Source organism: Xenopus tropicalis, chromosome 3 (genome assembly GCF_000004195.4).
Source record: "Xenopus tropicalis strain Nigerian chromosome 3, UCB_Xtro_10.0, whole genome shotgun sequence".
Lineage (NCBI taxonomy): Eukaryota > Metazoa > Chordata > Amphibia > Anura > Pipidae > Xenopus > Xenopus tropicalis.
The window spans coordinates 126372179-126392523 of record NC_030679.2 but is presented as its reverse complement, the minus strand read 5'-3'; the positions used below and the strand labels follow the sequence as shown (position 1 = coordinate 126392523).

Below are 20345 nucleotides of genomic sequence, written 5' to 3'. Positions count from 1 at the left end.
CAGAAAGATAGTGGAGCAATATCAGAAAGGTGTTACCCAGCGAAAAATTGCAAAGATTTTGCATCTATCATCATCAACTGTGCATAACATCATCCGAAGATTCAGAGAATCTGGAACAATCTCTGTGCGTAAGGGTCAAGGCCGTAAAACCATACTGGATGCCCGTGATCTCCGGGCCCTTAAACGACACTGCACCACAAACAGGAATGCTACTGTAAAGGAAATCACAGAATGGGCTCAGGAATACTTCCAGAAACCATTGTCAGTGAACACAATCCACCGTGCCATCCGCCGTTGCCAGCTGAAACTCTACAGTGCAAAGAAGAAGCCATTTCTAAGCAAGATCCACAAGCTCAGGCATTTTCACTGGGCCAGGGATCATTTAAAATGGAGTGTGGCAAAATGGAAGACTGTTCTGTGGTCAGACGAGTCACGATTCGAAGTTCTTTTTGGAAATCTGGGACGCCATGTCATCCGGACCAAAGAGGACAAGGACAACCCAAGTTGTTATCAACGCTCAGTTCAGAAGCCTGCATCTCTGATGGTATGGGGTGGCATGAGTGCGTGTGGCATGGGCAGCTTGCATGTCTGGAAAGGCAGCATCAATGCAGAAAAATATATTCAGGTTCTAGAACAACATATGCTCCCATCCAGACGTCATCTCTTTCAGGGAAGACCCTGCATTTTTCAACAAGATAATGCCAGACCACATTCTGCATCAATCACTACATCATGGCTGCGTAGGAGAAGGATCCGGGTACTGAAATGGCCAGTCTGCAGTCCAGATCTTTCACCTATAGAGAACATTTGGCGCATCATAAAGAGGAAGGTGCGACAAAGAAGGCCCAGGACGATTGAACAGTTAGAGGCCTGTATTAGACAAGAATGGGAGAGCATTCCTATTCCTAAACTTGAGAAACTGGTCTCCTCGGTCCCCAGACGTCTGTTGAGTGTTGTAAGAAGAAGGGGAGATGCCACACAGTGGTGAAAATGGCCTTGTCCCAACTTTTTTGGGATTTGTTGACACCATGAAATTCTGAATCAACATATTTTTCCCTTACAATGGTACATTTTCTCAGTTTAAACTTTTGTTCCGTGATTTATGCTCTATTCTGAATAAAATATTAGAAGTTGGCACCTCCACATCATTGCGTTCAGTTTTTATTCACAATTTGTTTAGTGTCCCAACTTTTTTGGAATCCGGTTTGTAAAACAGGACATTGTACTTGATCCCAACTAAGATATAACTAATCCTTATTGGAGCTTATTGGGTTTAAATAAACTTTTATTGTTTTTTTAGTAGACTTAAGGTATGGAGAGCCAAATTACCGAAATACCCCTTATCCGGAATACCCTTAGTCCTGAGCATTCTGGATAATGGGTCCTATACCTGTATTTTGCATTTGGCTGAAACCCAAATCCTTAGTAAAAGATTTGGCTGAATACCGAACCAAATGCAAATCCTAATTTGTGCAAATTAGGCCTTAGAAGGGTTAAAGAGCATTAAAAATTCTGAATCCGAATCCTGCTGAATAAGGCCGAATCCCGAACCAAATTCTGGATTCAGGGCATCCCTAGTTCCTGTTCTGTAAGCCATTCAGAGGCTTCGCTTCATCCCCCCCTCACCAAACTGCACTTGCACTGTATTTACCTCTTTCACCAGAAACTCACCGCCTGAATCAACGCAGCAATGTCACACGTTTGCTCTGGGTCACAGCCAATGTTGAAAAAAGTCATGTAAGGTAATATTTTATATTTTTTTGAGCAGTCATGCAATTAGTCACCTAGATATGATATACCTGGGGACATATAACAACAACTAAAAGAGTAATGTAATAGCCAAAATAACTTACATATTTTGCAAGAAAAAGTCCCACGTGCTGTTTAGGTGTCCAATTATGGACCTGGGGCAGATTTGTTAAGAAAAACAACTTGGCCCATTGCTTCCAAGTACAGTAACATCAGCAATTGGCTTGCTTGAGCTGTAGGAGCACTTACTTACCTTTAGGTCTGGACTGGGATTCAAAATAGGCCCTGGTGTTTCAAGTACACAGAGACCCAAACAGCCCCCCACCAACCCAATAAACAGTGACTGTCTATGGCATCTTACAGCAGCCCCTCTGGCATTTGCCAGAACCCACAGATTGCCAGTCTGGGCCTGCTTGTCATTAGGTAACAGCTAATTCATTGTCCATCTCTCCCAATACTGTTTCCTGATGACAGGAACCACATTGACTTCCCAAAATGTACATTTTCCTGATCATGTAACCAAGTTGTCCATAGTGTCCCTTATTCTCCCCTTGGGAAAGTTACTGCACTAGTAATGAATGAATTTCTGGGGAGCCACAAACCCTCTGAACTTGCAGTGAGAGACTGCAGTTTACTTACAGATATATATGATTAAGTATGTTCCTTAAACATGCACTGAATAAACTGGTGAAATAAACAGTGCCTTTCTTGCCTCTCTGTATACAGGGTACAATATATGGAATACACTGGTATCGTCTTACCTGAACATACCTGCACTAGTTTCGTTCCTATCCTTTCCATTATGCACCAGCAACTGACAACCAGTCCCATCTGACAGTTCTAGTCTTGCAGCCTCAACTATTCAAAAAATGTGCGCTATAAACAGAAAACACAAAACCTCTTCCCAATCACAACAACAGAAAGGTTAAAAAACCAGTGCAACAAGGAGCTGACAATGCTGCCTGTGACAGAGATGGGGGTCACGCAATCATATCTTGCAGAAAAAAAAGAATTCGGCACATAAATGGAAGTGGTGTAACCGCTGCTTGGTCTGGTCAGCCAATAGTGGCACGGCCCCTGTGCACTTATTTTTAGCACATTCAGTAGGCTGTAATATAATGGGGTGCTTGTGCAGGGCCGTAATTACCATATGGGCACTCGAGGGCCTGTGCCTAAGGTGGCAGCTTTAGGGGGCGGCCCTAGGGTAAATTAAAAATTTTCCTAAAGAAAGAATAAAAGCTCCCTCTCCACCGGATACTTCCTGACTACATCCAGTGGTGGAGGAGGTTGGGTGTGGGGGTAGGTAGTACTTGGTTGATCCATGCGGACGGAAGTGACGTAACTACTGGACTAGAATACAGCACTGTGCTTTTGACTGTATGGGAATCTATGTTACTGTTTAAAATGTGCTGACTGCACAGACTAAAGATAGCCATCAGTATCTAGGGTTGCCATCTGGCTGGAATTTGACAGGCCTATCCGGTAAATCACCAGATTTATCTCACATGTTCTTGCCAGTAAATTTGTACTGGGCCAAAAATTTCTCCCAGGCCCGGATTTGTGGAGAGGCCACAAAGGCCCGGGCCTAGGGCGGCATAAACAACATTTTTAAATTTGGCTCCCATACGGAGCATTCGGGACCTCTCCCCACTGTTCCGTATGGGAGTTTAAAGGAGTGCATGCGCACTTGCGGCGGGGGGGGGGGTCGCGCATTCGCGCATGCACACAGGTGGAGGGGGGGGCGACCAACAGGGGCGGCCTCAGGGTGCCCAGAAGACCCTGCCCATCCCTGACCTTCTCTGCTGCTGACCACAATTTATAACTATGGGCCCGCCTCTGCTCCGCCTATAATCCTACCCAGTCAACTCATTTGCCTGCCCATTTCCCCAACCCTTACATCATAGCCCCACCCCAAAATGACATCACAACCCACCCCAAAGGCCAGTATTAGTTAAGGTGGCAATCCTTACAGTACCTGACCGATGGAATACTATAGGAAGGGCTACCGTCCTATGTTGTACTCATTCAGGCCAACAGTCCAAATGGTTGGTGCTGCAGGAAGGCAAGATGCACCTTGCAGCTGCCAATAATATGTATCGGAAGATCTCATTTTCAAACTAGATCAAATGAGGCTGTAATGAAATCATACAAATTCAGTACAGTTCAGGATGTAATATAAAGTTTTTCCGATCTGTTTTAGTTCAATAAAACAGTTTGCAAATGCAAAGTCTTGGAAAGCAGAGCTACCTGCTGCAATCCCCAGGGGTCAGCGGGCAAATAAATAACAACAAACTGTTTCCATGATGTCCCATTACATTAGTGACCTTTGTAAGCACGCGGCATATTACACATGCTTTTTTGTTAATAAACACCACAATTGCAGAACTGTGCGCTAAGGACACAAACAATCCCAGCCAACGGTGTCAGTCTGAGATCAACCCAAGCACGTAATTGGCAAAACTGAAAATAATTTCCAGGAACACTTTGTTATTGGGACTGTGCAACAGGAATAGTGGCCTGAAAGAGGTCACACAGCACCACAACTGCAAATATGTTTAATGCCCATGATTATTCTGCTTCTTATTGTTTCTATAGACTATAAAACTATAGCTATAACTATAGAATTCTATAACTATAAAATGTAGCGTTAGAAGAGACCCCTAGCATTGACTTTTGCTAAAAAAAAAAAAAGTCAATTAAACATGAAAAAATATATAATTTTATTGTACATATTCTGCAAAATGTTGTGCAAATCCAAGAACCTTATATATCATAAAGGGCAGAAGGCCAATCATGTGGAAACTAAAAGCAAACGCTATGCCTGTATCCATGAGGCATGCTATATGGGAGGGAGTAAGCCTTTCTAATTAGACCGGGGGCAGGTGAAGATAATCCAGGTGTAAGAAGCCAAGGGGGGCTGAATAGAAGGTACAGTTGGTGACTGTCTATGAAAGATTAGAGACAAGAGTGATGGTGCAAGGATAAATTCCACTTTAATTGTATTGTATGACATACCTCCCAACATTTTGAAAATGGAAAGAGGGATAAAATGAAATGCAGCGCGCAAGCACAGTGAATTTATTTGACCACACCCATTTTTGCAACCACACCCCCTAAATACCACTCCCATTTAACTAAATTTGGCAGGTTATTTAAAGTTTTAACATTTCTGGGGGGTTTTGGGGTCTTGTTTATGTGTTATTGCCCTTTAAACTGCAAGTTCCCCCAAGAGACCTGTTTAGCTTATTAGTTGCTGTATTGTGCAGGGGGGCTTTTTACTTTCAGGGCTCTCTGCCGAAAGCTACTTATTTATTAAATGTGAGAAACAATGTTTCTAAGTGCAGGTGATGCTCATTAAGATTTCTGGGCTCTCTGCCAAAAGCTATTTTTTAATTAAATTTGTATCTTTTTTATCTTCAGTGATCAGAGATCAAAGGGAAATGAGGGACTGCAGGTTGAGTTGTCAAAAGAGGGACTGTCCCGCTAAGGCTGATGCCACACGTGGCGTTTTTCCGCTGCGTATTTTCTAATTCTCTCGGCGGCTGAAAAACGCCTGATATCATCCATAGAAATAGCTTGAAAAGACGCGAAGCAAACCACACAATGCAGAAATACGCTAGAAAACGCCTTAGCACGGATTTTTCAAGCGTAGGCCGAAATACGCCAGTACTTGCAAAGCAAGCTATTCCTATACGCAAAGGCAGCTGCCAGACCTAGCGGAAATACGCAGCGTTTTTTGCTATTTCGCACTATTGGCACCATGGCAACAGGATTTGCTTACGTCACCAGTACTAGACTGAAAAATGCCATGTGTGGCTTGTGCGGCGTTTTTAGGCCAAGAAAAAACGCAGTGGAAAAACGCCACGTGTGGCATCAGCCTAAAATCGGGACAGTTGGGAGGATGAGATTAGGGTTTCCACCTGTTTTTGATCCAGATGGACTGGTTTTCAGAATGTCCATGTCAAAACTGCCTTAGGAAAAGACAGGACTTGCTGTGATTGACATGGCAATTGACCAATCGCTAATTGCTACGTCATAGGTCTGTTTCTGTGATGTCACCAACCTGCCCCTTTCCCCGCCACCCCCTCCCAGCCCCATGTGACATCACCACCTGCCCCCTGCCTGGAAATAGAAGCCGGCAAAGGTAGCAACCCTAGATGAGATGTTCTAGAGCAGGGGTCCACAACCTTTCTTACTCGTGAGCCACAGTCAAATGTAAAAAGACTTGGGGAGCAACACAAGCACCATAAAAGTTTATGGAGGTGCCAAAAATTGGGCTAAGATTGGCTATTAGGGGCCTCTATGCACCCTATCAGCTTACAGGGGGCTTTATTTGGGAGTAAATCTTGTTTTTATTCAGCTGAAACTTGCCCCCAAGTCAGGGATTCAAAAATAACTCCCTGGTTTGATGGCACTGAGAGTGACATCCAAGGGGTAGGTGAGCAACATGTTGCCCCTCAGTCACTGGTTGGGGATCACTGTTCTAGAGCAAGGGTCCCCAGCCTTTTTTTTTTTTAACCCCTGGGCAACATTTAATTAAATAATTATGCCTTTCCACCATCAACAAAGGCCTGCACAATGCTTCAATTTTCCAAAGTCATGCAGTTTCCTCTTCTAGGCAACTTTGTGCGACTTAAATCCAAAGCGATGTGTAGGCCTTTCCACTGGCGACTCCCTTTGTTGCTAATGGAAAGGGATTTTGGAGAAATTAAGTCACCTGCAGTAGCAAAGATCTATTGCGGGCAACTAATCTCTCTGTGAGACATTTCCCTTAAGCTGGCCATACACGCACCGATAATATCGTACAAAACCTCGTTTCGTACAATATTCGGTGCGTGTATGGCAAGTCGAGCGGTATCGCAGGAAGCTGCTGATATCGGTCGACTCGCCGATCGGCCAGGTCAAAAGATTTTGATCGGGCGCCATAGAAGACGCCTGAGCAAAATCTGTCGTCAGGGCTGAATTGGCAGAAGGAGGTAGAAATCCTATTGTTTGTACCTCCTTATCTGCTGTTTCAGCCCTGACTGTGTGTGGCGGGTCGCACGAAAGATCGCAGATTGCCACGCGTGTGGCCACCTTTAGGCTAATATACAGTGGTTTATCAGAGCACAGGTCACATGACTGTGGCACCTGGGAAATGAAGAATATGGCTAGCCCAATGCTAAATCTGTTTGTGCTTTTAAAAAGTGGATTTCAATGCAGGATTCTGCTGATGTCATGTTTCCCCATGACAGTATTCCTCATACCCACCAACATTTCTTTGCACATTCACTGCATTCCTTACGTTTGACACACGTTGGTAGTTCAGTAGAACTCAGCGCACATTTGCAAATGAATAAAAAAAAAAACCTCATATGTTGAGCGTCGTGAAGTCCCTGAACTATATGACACAACGCTCATAGCAACCAGGGGCCAAAGCCAGTTGTACCGCCATATGCACATTCCCTGAGAGCAGCTCTAGCCATAACAGCCCCCGGTAACCCGGACTATGTCAGCAACTAATCCCTGGAAAGAACTGGAACCACTATCTTCATTTAGGCCCCAACTCAGCCTCGCCTACCCCATGAGTGTTTGTAGCGCACATAAAGTTACCAAACTTTGAAGCACAAGTTATAGGATCACATTTCCGGGCGTGGTCATACGTCATTACGGACGGGGCGTGTCCTTCAGAATCTGGCGCGCCCTCCAGTCGAGTGAGGCAGTCGTCAGGCGGGAGCCGGGCGGAGCGGACGGCCGCTTTATTTTACCTTCATATTCAGGTGAGCCAAGGAGAAGACATAGGAAAAGCCTTACTGTACTGGGAGGGAGTAATTAGCGCAGTACTACTAAAGCAAACGCAAATGGTAGTTTGCCGCGTAGCGTAGTATCTCGGTAACTGGAGTAATCGGCCGGTGTCCCCTAAGAGAAGGACCAATCAGTAAGCTCGTTACATCCGCAAGGGAATGTGTCGGCCGCACGCTTTGGTTCTTCCAGGGGTGTGGGGCGTGGCGCTCACTGCAGCAGTTTGGCTAGTGTGACCGGGGCTGCAGCGAGGTCGCGTTGGGTAGGTCAGTGGGCTCCCTGCCCGTTGGCTAGGCCAGTAACGCCGGACGTTGCACTAGTATAGATGTCCTTGGAAGTGACTTATCGTGGTTTGTGGGGGCAGCAGGAGTGTGCGTTAGTGAGCGAAGCGTATGCTCCGGGCAGGTACCGGGCAGCGGCATGGCTGCTAGTTGGAGGTTACAGTTGCCCCTTCTGGGGCTGTGTGTGCGCATGTGCCGCCTCTCAGGGCAGAGAGTCCTTGGGCCTGTGGGGCTTTAGCCTGGGCAGCAGCCTTAACCTTCACTCCCCGGCTTCCTCTCTCTCTAGGGAGACATTACTCCCCCAAGGGTCACAATTGTCACCCAGGCCACTAAGCTCCATGTGGCTAGACATCTGTGACTGTCACTATGCTCCAAGCAGGGGGCACCTATTAATGGGGAATGCCACCCAAAAACTTTTTTCCTTCATGAAATATTCAGTATATGCTCACTACATATTTGCAATGACTTTGGAGTGAATCCTCAATAAAGTTCTATTGAAAGCGGTATCTGTGTGGCTGCGGTCATCCTCTGGATTTCATGTTGTGACTCTTGAAAGAATGTAGTGGAGACCAGCTGAAGGATCCGAACCCATAGAAGTAAAGGGATAAGCAGGCACTGCATCCGCTCGCAATTACATTTACACATAACTTTAAGACTATTGGAATAAAGCCTATATGGTGGATAAGGGTGAAGACACACAGAGCTACTTAGTAGCAGCTACTTGTCACTATTTCTGAACCCAAGAAAATACCCTGCCATAGAATATACAGACTTGCCTCTGCTAAAACAAGTCAAGACAGTCATTGGTAAATGATCAGCATTGTCTGTTTTTGTAGCTGCTACTAGTAGCCCCGTGTGTATTCAGCCTAATGCTAAGCAGTTTCAACTAATTAGCCCTAAAGCCCTTATAGTTTATGGTTGGTTAGTCTTGTGGATAAGCTATAGCAGCCTGGTATATAATTGGGGTCCAACCAGCAACTTTCCTGCTGAGCAATTTCCAGCACACTGCAGCTACTTTTAGATGCTGTTAGGGTAGAAACTTAGCAACAATATGCACCTTGGTTCATCTTTGTATTATAGAATTCTTGTTTACTGTATGTGATAACCCCGGGATGTCTAACTAGCCGCATCTGCCGTATTGCCTGCTGCTGAGAGTTTGTAGATGGTTGTCAAACAATTCCTAGTGGTTTCAAGCATTGTTTTGGAATCTGAGAATAGGTCAGGTCATGTACTGTGCTGTTAGGTAGGAAAAACAAAATCTGTGGATAATCTTCCTGTAATACTTTACATAGGTCCCACCACTCGGCCTCCTGCATGGATAGCTCAGAGCCCACACACTGAGTCAAGCCTCTTTAACCAGGGCAAATCATATGGCTGTATGTTGCATTAGACAAGCATACTGTGGCTGCAGACAAAAACATGATAGAGATTTTATTTTTGGTCTGGAGTGAGCCACTTATGTAGGCCACAATGATACCTCTGTCCCACCTTGACCAATATCTTGGCCTACCACCTCTGTGGCCTCCTGTCTCCCAGGTTGGTGACCTTGTTAAACGTGTGGCTGTTAGTGTGCATGGCCAGCTTTGGAGTCACCTTGAAGTTAATCTGAAGACACGGGCCATTATTGCCTGCAAACGTGGTAGCTTTTCAGTCCATGTATGGAGCCCTTAAATATGCACACACTGACCAATATCATTCCTAGGTTTGTTTAGGTATGGTTCAGGCTGGTTGGAAAATTATGTCAAGTCCTCTCCTAACCTGTATGCTCAGGCTCCTAATAATTCATTAGCCATTATATTTAGGCTAATGCCCCAGTAAAGAGATCATTCTATCTAGGTTTATCCTTCTTGGCAATGATCTTAATTACTGTGCTGTCCGTTGGCGGCTATGTAAGTGCTTCAAGGTAGGTGACTATTCCACAGATTATTCTAGTAAGTGCTACTCACTGCTACACTGGGATATCCCTATGTATCATATATGTGTATTGGTAGAATATAGCATAAGATAAGTTATCAGGACAGTGGCTTTGCCTTGCTTGCAGAGATTTGGGGGATGGGGATGTCTGATGTGTCATTCATTTTTTTGCTTAGTTCTTGTGTCTGTGCCGATGGGTCATTGCTAACAGCTCCTTCCTCTTGAGGGTGAGTGGTTTCTTGTGCACTGAAGGTGGCCATTGATCGGAGCATGTCGCTTCTGGGATTGACTAGGATTTCTGATATTGCAAATTACTAACCTCTGGGTGTGATTCATATGAACACACAGGGAAAGTAAGAATAGAATCACAAAAGACATTAATGTGGCTAGCTAGTCCTACGTGGTGTCCAAGAGTCTGGTCACAGCTGGACAGAATGATAACCCTACTACTGGCTGCGCAGAAGGAAGGCACATATTGTGTGTGCTCAGACTAGAAGTCCTATAAATCAGAACTGCAAGATGTGTGGAGGTGCTGCCCTGACTTATCTGGCCATGTACTGACTAAAAGTCCCCATACACGGGCCGATAGTAGCTGCTGATATCGGTCCCTTGGACAGATTCGGCAGCTTATTGGCCATTGTAGGGACAGAAATGAGGGGCCTGCCCGACCGATATCTAGGCCTGACATTAGGCAGATATCGATCGGCCAGGTTAAAAGATTCAGTCGAATCGGGGACCGCATCTGCTCGTTGATGCGGTCCTCGAACCGACTGCCCCATTGCCGCCAATATAATTTGATAGTTTGGTCCCAGGGTGAAACGATCGAATTTAGCCTACACGTTCCCCGATATTGCCCACCCGTAGGTGGGGATATCGGGTGAAGATCCGCTCGCTTGACGATCTCGGCAAACGAGCGAATCTTAATGTGTATAGGGACCTTAAAGGTTGCCATACACGTTCAGATCTTAATCTTCTTCCGATGAACGTTTGGCTATCAGTTGTACGTTTCAATGCAACAGTCTAAAACTAACGTTCAGACTAAAATTGTAGGATAAAGCCCTAAAAATATCAAATCTGAGGAGACCTGGCAGACACCAATTGCACAAAAGTGCATTGTATGTTGCCCAAGGATACACAGCACATGCGCATATTTTATTGTTGTCTGCTAATTCTGAAAACTAGGTTTCGTTCAACTTTATTGCTACGTGTATGGCCAGCTTAACATGGTACATTGCCAGATCCAATTTTAAGTTCTCAGACATATCCCTGAGATCTGAGAGGACCATTCAAAACTGATGCCTAGCTGGCTGAAATCTGCCAAATCTGGGTAAAGCTGGCCGTACATGTACCAATAAAATCTTATGAAACCATTGATTCTGGTTCTGTTGCATAATCCCAGGTGTGCTTCCTGAATGCTGCTCAGTGCTGGGGCAGGGTTCCAGAATTAACAGTATCTGCAAAGATCAGATTCCCTTGTGTGACACTTCTTCACTGGGATGGGTGTGCCATTAGGCACCCCCGCTGACGCTAATCGCTTCTTACCCTGGGCCAGCACCTTCTCTTGAGGGTGGTTTACCTTCAGGTCAACTTTTATGTTGTAGAATGGCCTATTCTCTGCATCTTTCCAACTGGTTCTCATTTTAAGTATTTTATAATTTTTGAATGATTTGCCTTCCTCTTCTGACTTTCCAGCTTTCAGATAAGGGTTACTGACCCTACAGTTTTATTGTTATCTTTTTTATTAAGGCCCCCTATATTCATATTTCAGTCTTTCAAAACCACTGACTGGTTGCTAGGTTAAATGGGCTTCTAACAACCAGGTTGCAGCCGTAATCCTGAACCTGGAGAGCTGTAGAACAAAAGCTAAAGTGCAAATAATGAAAACACAAAGACCAGTTGCAGACTGTCTCAGAATAGCACTCTCTACATCATACTAAACATTAATTTAAAAGTCAACAACCCATTTAATAGCACACCAGCCCTGCATACTCTCCTGCTCAGCTGGTCGCCACCATTTTGCCCCAGATGCACGAGTTCAAACTTAGTTCATGTGCTGAAGGTTTCTGTACTTGGTGCGGATAAGCCAGGGATCTACAAGGTCAAACTTTTTTCTTGAAAGGTTTTCTTTAAAAAAAGCCCGCTTCTGTGGCACTTGTGGATAAATTGGTGGTGGAGGAGGGGAGATTACCCCTCTCTTTCCCTATTGGGGAATGTGCAGCTGTCCTGTGCATCCAGTGATTGGTAAATGGAGGGGGCAGGATAGGGTTTGGAGTCTAGGCAGTGCCGCTCTCTCGCTGATCTTATTGGCAAGCTTTTCCATAGATACCAGCTTCTGCCTTATCATTTATAATTGATGGTAATTGCATCATTAGGTGCGATTTCCTGTGCCAGCCTTCCCTGTATTTATATATACCAGTGACGTCTGTATTACAGCTCCTTGACAAGACCGCGGAGGAAAAGAAGTGTCTCTAAATCTATTTATTGCTTGTAGCCTTTGCTCCTGTAGCCACTTCTCTCTTTCTGTTCTTCTGCCTTTCAGTCTAGTACTGTTTCCTTTACTGAAGGTCACCCCTGTGTCCCTTGCACCTGTTGGCCTGGCTCTGCCTGGTATAAACAGGCCACGCAGTTTATATGCACTCTCCACCAGGGCTGGCTCATGAATTCTATTAGTGACGCAGGCAGACTCGGGCCACCCCTATTGTTCTGTCGCACTATCGGTGACTTTACTCTCGGAAAGTCTATACTCTTGGAATTACAAACTTGATGCCAACCAGCTTGTGCTGAGCTACAATTCCCACCATCCCATTTCACTTAACAATTATATAAGTGCTAGTTAGGCCTTAACAGAGACACTCTTCTGTTTCCTAACAGGGACACCGTACTCCTGTGTACAACAGGACTGGAGGCCTCCAAGCCAAATGTAGCCCTCATTTTAATGGCCCTTAGTCAGGCCACAGACTCATTACACTTCTGTTTTTAATGGTTTCTTTCCTGGCACACTTGCCCTGCTCCAGACCTTAGGGAACACTTTCTGTGTTTCTATGTGTTTTGCCAAATGTTATTTCCCCTTTAAGAGTGTATTTGACTGTACAGTAATGAACATCCATGCACTGTAAGGCCTTTTTTTGCAAGGGTTCCCCTGTGTATGGCCAATCATGTACTATGGCTTAGTGTAGCCAGCAAACATATGCCTCTTGTGCATGATAATTTGCCCAAGGGGACATAGGGGAATATGGGTACTTCACTCTGCAGAGGACTTATGTGAGTACCCTCTGGTAGTTGCACTTATATGGCAGTCGCGCAGGATAAATCATGCATTAAATATTCAACATCTATAGAAAATAAGATTGATTTAGTCAGTACCTACTTCAAGGGTGTTTTGTGTTTGTTTAGGGGAAGTGATTTTTCTTTTACAATAATACCGGTGTCCTGCTGTAGTAAGGCACCATAGAGTGCTATTTTATTGAGGGCAAAACAATGTGCCTACCTGCCCCCTATGGGAATAGGTTTCTGTTGGCAGGTAGTGCTCCCTAGCTCTTAGATTGAAGTGCTAAATCTCACGAAACACATAAGGCTTTGGGAGGTAAATATTTGATACGTTTTCTTCAGTTTTTAACTATTTTTGTTTGCCTGCCTATGGGTTCCCAGAGTGCCCAGTGCACCTCCTTTTCTTTATTCTCTATATGTTTTATCCGCTCCCCTGACCTAAGGGCCCGGGGCAAAGGCCCATGTATTAATGTCCAAATTTTGACGTTTTCTCCTTGCTAGAAGTTATACCCAGCTCTAAACTTTATGCAGAACTGTGTACAGGATGGGTGGGTGCCCCCCATTCAGAGGTACAGGATGGGTGGGTGCCCTCCATTCAGCATTGCTGGCAACACTGATTCCTATAGTTAATGCCTGCCCAGGACATATGTGACTCTAAACTTTATTATTCATTTTTAGCTTGGTGCCATGAAGAGAATACCTCTTATGAACAGTAATGTGAATCATACAAAGGCCAAGTACCAGCAGTTCTTGACCCTGAAATGCACATTTTCTGGCCAAGGAGCACCAGTACTCTCTTTTTTTAGGTAACATTCTAGTCAATTGCAGGAGGTTGGAGCATTTCTGGGCACTTCTCTGCTGCCTGCACTACACTGGCACCATAAACATCCCTTGTGCCCTTAGATTAAAGTTTGGCCCACCTTCACTCCTGTTACCCAGCATTAGTGTAGTAAAGGTGAAGGGGAATGTAGCCTTTCCATGAGCTTGGCTGCAAGTATATAGAAAAGCTTGAGGGCCTTTGTGCTGAGTGCCACATGTAGCACAGCCTTCCTTGTGTGTGACCCCTGGAATGTGAGCTGAGAGGAACGCATGGAGCAGTCGCTTTATCACTGATCAATAGGACCTGGTGTCCAATTGCACAGGCAAGGGCGGCAGAGGAAGGGTGGGAGTGAAACCTAAGCCAAACTGCGTCCCTCCAGCTGTCAGACTTGTACCTCCCAACCTTTCCAAGCATCACAATGTGACAGATATGCTGCGGCCATTCCTGGGGCACAATTGCACTTAGGACTTAAATATAGGGGATTACATCTAAAGAGCTCCCATTCTAATGCCCAGTGTATAGTGAGATTATGGCTTGTGCAAGGTCAGGAAACACAGATGCTGCCTGGCTCCACTTAGTATTTGGGATAATAACATGGGTGACAGGAGCTAATAAAGCAAAGAGGATCTCTCTCACTAATTTGAAGTAACACACAGATGCGGTGCTAGGTAAAGAATAAGCAATGTCACTCTGTTTAATGTTCAATTATAGCAGAATAATCTGCCTGTGATCACTGCTTATCTATGCTATTATGCATTTATTGTAGTTTAAAGCCTGTGTACTTGTAATGTACATTGAGTTCTGACATTGCTACACTATGGAGCTGTACAGGGCAGTCGTGCACACAGCTGACTTGTCTGTTAGTTGCCTGATAATAATGCCTGTGGGCTCATATCCGTAGGTACTGGCTCATTTCAGGCTAAAGTTGGCCATTAGTGGGCCAGTCTGGTATGATTCCCAACCAATCAGCTCACAGGCTAAATTGAAGGAAAGAACACAAGGGGCCACATGCTTTATCTGCCTGACCCAACCTATAGACATTGTACATGCATGCACAGATAATGGGCAGCTTTAACCCTGTGTATTTCCCTTTACCCCAGGGGACTGAGAAATTGGTTTGTGCCTTCTCTGTGCTGTGACCCACACTCCATGCACCGTTGGTCCCAGTATACCATACTGGCTTTTGTCATGTTTGTGCAACACACTGGGCCCCAGGCCTTCCCAGTGGATAATTAGGGCTTCCTCTGCTGAATTATAACTTCCAATAGACTTTATTTGGGGAATATTATGAATACAAACAGTTTGTGCTTTCTCATTGCAGTAAGCAGCTGTTTAATAACAGGCACGTGGCTGTGACATTATTGTGTCTCTTTACTCTAATGCCTGCTCCTCTGGAATGTAATACCAGGAAAAGTACATTTATTCATGTATGTACCAGTGTCTGCCCCCTAAGGCATGTTAGGCAGCCTGGGCGTGACAGCTTCCTGTTTAGTTCTGCTGACTCTTTCACTGAAGGAACATTAACCCTGTCGCTGCCAGAGGCCCGCACAAAGAACCATGTGAATCGGCTAAAAGCTTCTCTTTAAGAGAATTAAATATATTTATCAGTAAATGCGATCTTTGGGTGCAGTAATGCAGATTTGGGCTAAAACATCTCCTTGTAGATACTGACTCTCCATTTTTTTTTTCTTTCAAGGTTTCAGAGGAAACTTCCAGAAGTTACTCTTCTACCACAGCAACAACATGTTTAACCTAAGGACTTGTGCCTCTAAACTCCGGCCTTTGACGGCCTCCCAGACTGTACGATCCCTTAAACACAGCAGGCCTGCGGCCCCCAGGACGTTTCAGCAGTTCAGGTGTCTTAGTACACCTGTGGCCGCAGAGCCTTTTCTAAGTGGGACTAGCTCCAACTATGTGGAGGAAATGTACTATGCTTGGCTAGAAAACCCTAAGAGTGTCCACAAGGTAAGGAAGGCGAGCTGGTATTCTGCTGCTTAATGCCTACTGCATGCCAGAGCATAACCAGGGCATGAATGGGGCAAGCTCCAGGCATGATAACGTTGCTGCCACAACTGGAAATGGTCATCTGCTTTGACAAGAGAACCTTAAGGATCATAAAGATTGCCCTAATGGAGCTTCATGTCGTCATCTCAATGGCTGCAGCAGGAGAACCATGTTTGTGGATTAGACAGCTGCCAGTTGTGTTGCCCAGACCAGTTCATGGTTCTTTAAATTGATATAGCCCAAGCATTTTCAGAAGGGGTCTAGCCATTACAGGGAACACTGTGTCCTTAACTGATTAAGATGTTGGTTGTACTATTAAAGCATATACTCCTAAGAGATTGGGAAGCAACCATGATGTGTTTGAAACAGCATAGCAGAAGCTAGCGCATTAACCGCTATGAAAAAGCATACAAGCCTGACTTCTGCTATGCTGTTTCAGGAGGTATATCCGGCAGTGCAGAAACTAGCAGACAGGTGCTGCTAATAATAGAAATAACATATACAGAACGTTTGAACCTCCCAGCATGTTTAATGAATATATATTGTACAAATTGCTGAGGATTCAGTTTTATTTTTTTTGTTAACATCCCCTTTAACCCTATCCAACTCATTGTACAAACTCCCTTTCTACAAAATGCTGATGAGTGGTGTAAGCAGCATGGTTCAGAGGTCATTTGTTTAGCTTTTCATTGGATAGTTTTGGCTGGGGTGGAGTAGAAGCAGACAGATCTGGAGACACCATTTCAGATGACCTGCAGAGAATCATTAAGTATTTGCAAGCATTCCATCCTGCTGCCCCCCCTTCCCCCCAAGACTGTAGCCAAGCAGTATGGCAGCTCATACTCATTTTATACAAAAATACATTGCAGGTAACACAACCATTTTAGATTGTAGATGTGGGATAAATGTTTAGACTCGGGAGGATTTGGGGGTCTGCTTGCAAGTTGACCATCATTGTCAGTGTATAGAGCGTATTGTACCCTGGGTTAGACCACTGTTACATTAACTTGTAGGCAGTACTATTGTGAGACAATATGCAGTTGGGCTTTTTTTTTTTTTTCTCTTTTATATTTAGCTTTTTTCCAGCAGCCCCCCAGCTGGGAATTTTGGCAGTTATCTGGTTGCAAGAGCCCAGTTTGTTGTTGTAGCCAGGCAGTTGTGTGAGAATGAATAGAAAGTTTAATAACAAATCTAATTTGTAGCCTCACAGAGCAAGACACTTTTTTTATTGATGGGTTAGTGACCCCATTTGAAAGCTTGAAGGAGACGAATGCTATACAAAAAAATTTAAAGGTTGCTGGGGATATGGCTTTCTATAGCCTACTCAGTTTACTTTGAAGGTAAACTTCCCCTTTAACCCTCTAATCCCCCAGGCAATTAATAGCTGCAGACATTTTATCCTCACAGCAAATGCCTACACTTATGGGTGCGGTTGATGATCCGATGCCTGTTGCTTAGAAATGTTAAGCCAACGGCGAGTGAGCCTTCTGTCCTGGCAACCAAAATCTTTATGCCGTGGCTCTCCGTGGGAAGGAGACGCACATGGTGGCATCATCCCTTCGTGGTAACTTAGTTTTGGGAATTCAGTGCCCAATTTTGTTGGTTCTTGGTGGTGAAGTTTTCTTGTAATATAGATTTATAGCTCCCTAAGCTTTTGTTGCCTTATGATCTAAGGGAGAGGGGTATTTCCTCATGATAGTATCCAAGTACTGGGGTAAGAATTACCTGCCTAATGTTACTCTGTGCCAGTGCCCAGCTTGCAGCCGGCTAGCAAGGTGCATCTGTTCAAAGAAGGGCTAAAACACTTGATGGGCCTGTATATTCACCCATATACATTGCTGGAACAGTCCAGGCATGAAAATCTTTAAATACCTGCTCACCGGGATGTGCCATTTGCATTGGAATAGTTACACTGACTTGCCCTTTGGGCTGAATGTAAGCCTAAAAATACTCTCCTACTGTGCTTCACTATAGTAAAGTGCGTGTTCCCTGGGTTGGGCCGTTGTGCGCTACTATAGGAGCCATTAGCAGAAGGTGTGGCAGGCTCTTGGAATAAATATACCCAACTGGTTTCATTACATAATTGCTGGCTACAAGGAGAAGAACTTGATCAACACCATTTCTTAAACTGGCCCCAAGGATCAGCCTTATTAACAATGTGTGGGGTGGGCTAGGTGGCTTTTTATGATGGTGGTTCTTACAGTGAATTGTAGGTTGGTCATTGTGGATCTGTACATAGTCCTGCGGTCTGTCCATCTGTGCTCACCCAGTGCAGCTCCAGATAATAGCACCTGCTCATTATTTCAGCTGACAGGAAATAATGCACTGTAATAGGAAGGGGTGTGGGGGTGAAATACACACCCCCTGTCATATCATTGGCTAATATAGCGTAGCATGCATGCCCTTGTGTCAGCACAGTGCATAATATGAGCCAGGGGGGCTACGGAACTGGCAAATATTAGTGATGAGTTTTCCTGTTTCGCTTTGCCAAAAAGTATGTGAAACTGCAAAATTACGCAAAACGCATGGAAGTTAATGGGCTTCTCTTTGCAGTTACCACAACTTTGTTTTCATGGCTATTAGAGTCTATGGGTGTTTTAAGGCAAAACGTTGTGAAATATTTCTCTTACCACTAGCACATTGTTAGCCTTTTCATAAAAATATTTTTCTATTAATACACAAGCCATGGATATGCTGTAAATGATATCCTTATAAATAGCCATTAGTGATGTCATCCATTATAATCAGTAATGTCATTTCTGTCACTGAGGACTTCTAATACCCTCAGAGTTTCATGACCTGTAGAAAAGCACTCTGCCTTCATGCCCATGCTTTTATATGGTCATGGAACTTTTTTTGTTTAATAGGGGGTACATTATTCACACTATATATAAATATATTTCTTCAAGAGAGGGTGTAATACACCCGCGTGTATGTTGAGGGGTATAGTTTCCCTTTGCATAAGACGGCAGTGGTGCTGCTCAGGGTTAGAAGTCACTCAGTCCTGGCTGGTTTGTACTGGAATTAATCCTACGTCATCTCTACCTGGCTGGGCTCCAGTGTGAGGCTGGAATGCCGTCTCACTCACAGGCCATTACGGCTATTAACTCCTCTCTGCTGGGATAGGACTGTACCACTGCACATTGTGTTTTCCCTCCACCGTTCTCTTTGGGTGATTTAACCTTTTAAGGTGCAGAGTTCTCTCTCAAAATAATATTTTTGAGGTATTTCTGCTTAATATTTCACATTAGGTTTCTTATCTTGCATTTGTCTGCACTCTAGGGATACCATAACATGATCTGTGTTATAACCAAGCCCCCTGGGTCAGTGTGGCAACCTAGCCTGGTAGAGGAAGAGTTAACAATGGCAGTCATGTGTGATGGAAAGACTGCAAAGGAGCGCCTAGGAATTGACATGGGAACTGATCCCAAACTCCGGCAGAGGACAGCCTGTCCCTTGTGCCTTAAAGTCACTTTATTATTGACAGAGCCGGTGGCACAATGAGTGGGAGCAGTGGCTAATACATACAAACCAGCCTGCTCCGCCTGAGGAAAGCCTATACCCCCATTAAATTTACAATATGCCCCGCTCTGCTGGCTCTCCTGGCCATCAGGACTGTAATTACTGTCAAACAAGATACCCTGACCCTCTCACATTCCCCCACTCACCCTTCTCATGACTCCCCGGCAGGCCTAAAATAGCAGCCATCCCCTGACCTTGTGGTTGGCCTATAAACTAGCACTCTAGCTAGCAGCCTTTTCTTTACTTTCTCTCTCCTCATGGGGCTTCCATGCCAGCATTGTGTACCCCAGTGCCATGGGGACCTAACGGAGAATGTTAGGAGTGCAATAGGTGCTGCCATAGTGCAAATATAGGCCTTACAGCTGTGTACATAACATATAGCGTGGTTGCCTTCTCTCCAGGGACTCTGTGTTCCAGTGCCAAAGGGAAATGCCTTGCTGACTGTATGAGAGTGCCAAATCCTTTATATCCATACCAAGCCCGATTGTGTGATGAAATAGCAAGAGAATTTACTGTGGTAATGCATACGTTTGCTTCTTTTCCCTTTTTAGTCATGGGACATCTTTTTCCGCAACGCAAATGCTGGCGCATCCCCTGGTGCAGCTTACCAGAGCCCGCCTCCTCTCGGCAGCAGCTTGTCCACCCTTACCCAGGCCCAGTCGTTGGTGCAGGCCCAACCTAATATAGACAAGCTTGTGGAGGATCATCTCGCTGTGCAGTCGCTCATCCGTGCTTATCAGGTACAGAGGATCCTATTGTGCCCAGCTTTATACACTTGCACTGAGTATCTCAGTCTTTGATTGATAGTTGCATTGCAGAAAAGAGGAAAAAATGTGCATTTTACTTTTGTTTTGTTCCCCCAAGCGTCTGTAAAGTTGCTGCACATTTCGCTTGCTGGAATCCGCCATTGCCTCTCTTGCCGAGTGGTCACAACTTTAAAGTCTCCCGTTTGTTCTAATCCCATTGCAGATTACAAGAAGTTAGCAGGGGGCATGGCCTAGCACCTC

General features: G+C 44.8%; 1 protein-coding gene across 2 annotated transcripts in view; it reads left to right on the top strand.

Annotated features, from left to right (window-relative positions):
- Positions 1-7401: 7401 nt before the first annotated feature.
- The window catches only part of ogdh (oxoglutarate dehydrogenase), a 28999-nt gene continuing 16055 nt past the window's right edge, over positions 7402-20345 (top strand). Inside the window, exons 1-3 of one of the 2 annotated variants that reach the window (XM_012958716.2) lie at positions 7402-7508; positions 15509-15777; positions 19890-20078. In XM_012958716.2, the coding sequence (XP_012814170.1) occupies positions 15556-15777; positions 19890-20078 (411 nt within the window). In that variant the 5' untranslated portion in view covers positions 7402-7508; positions 15509-15555. 2 annotated transcript variants of the gene reach the window in all.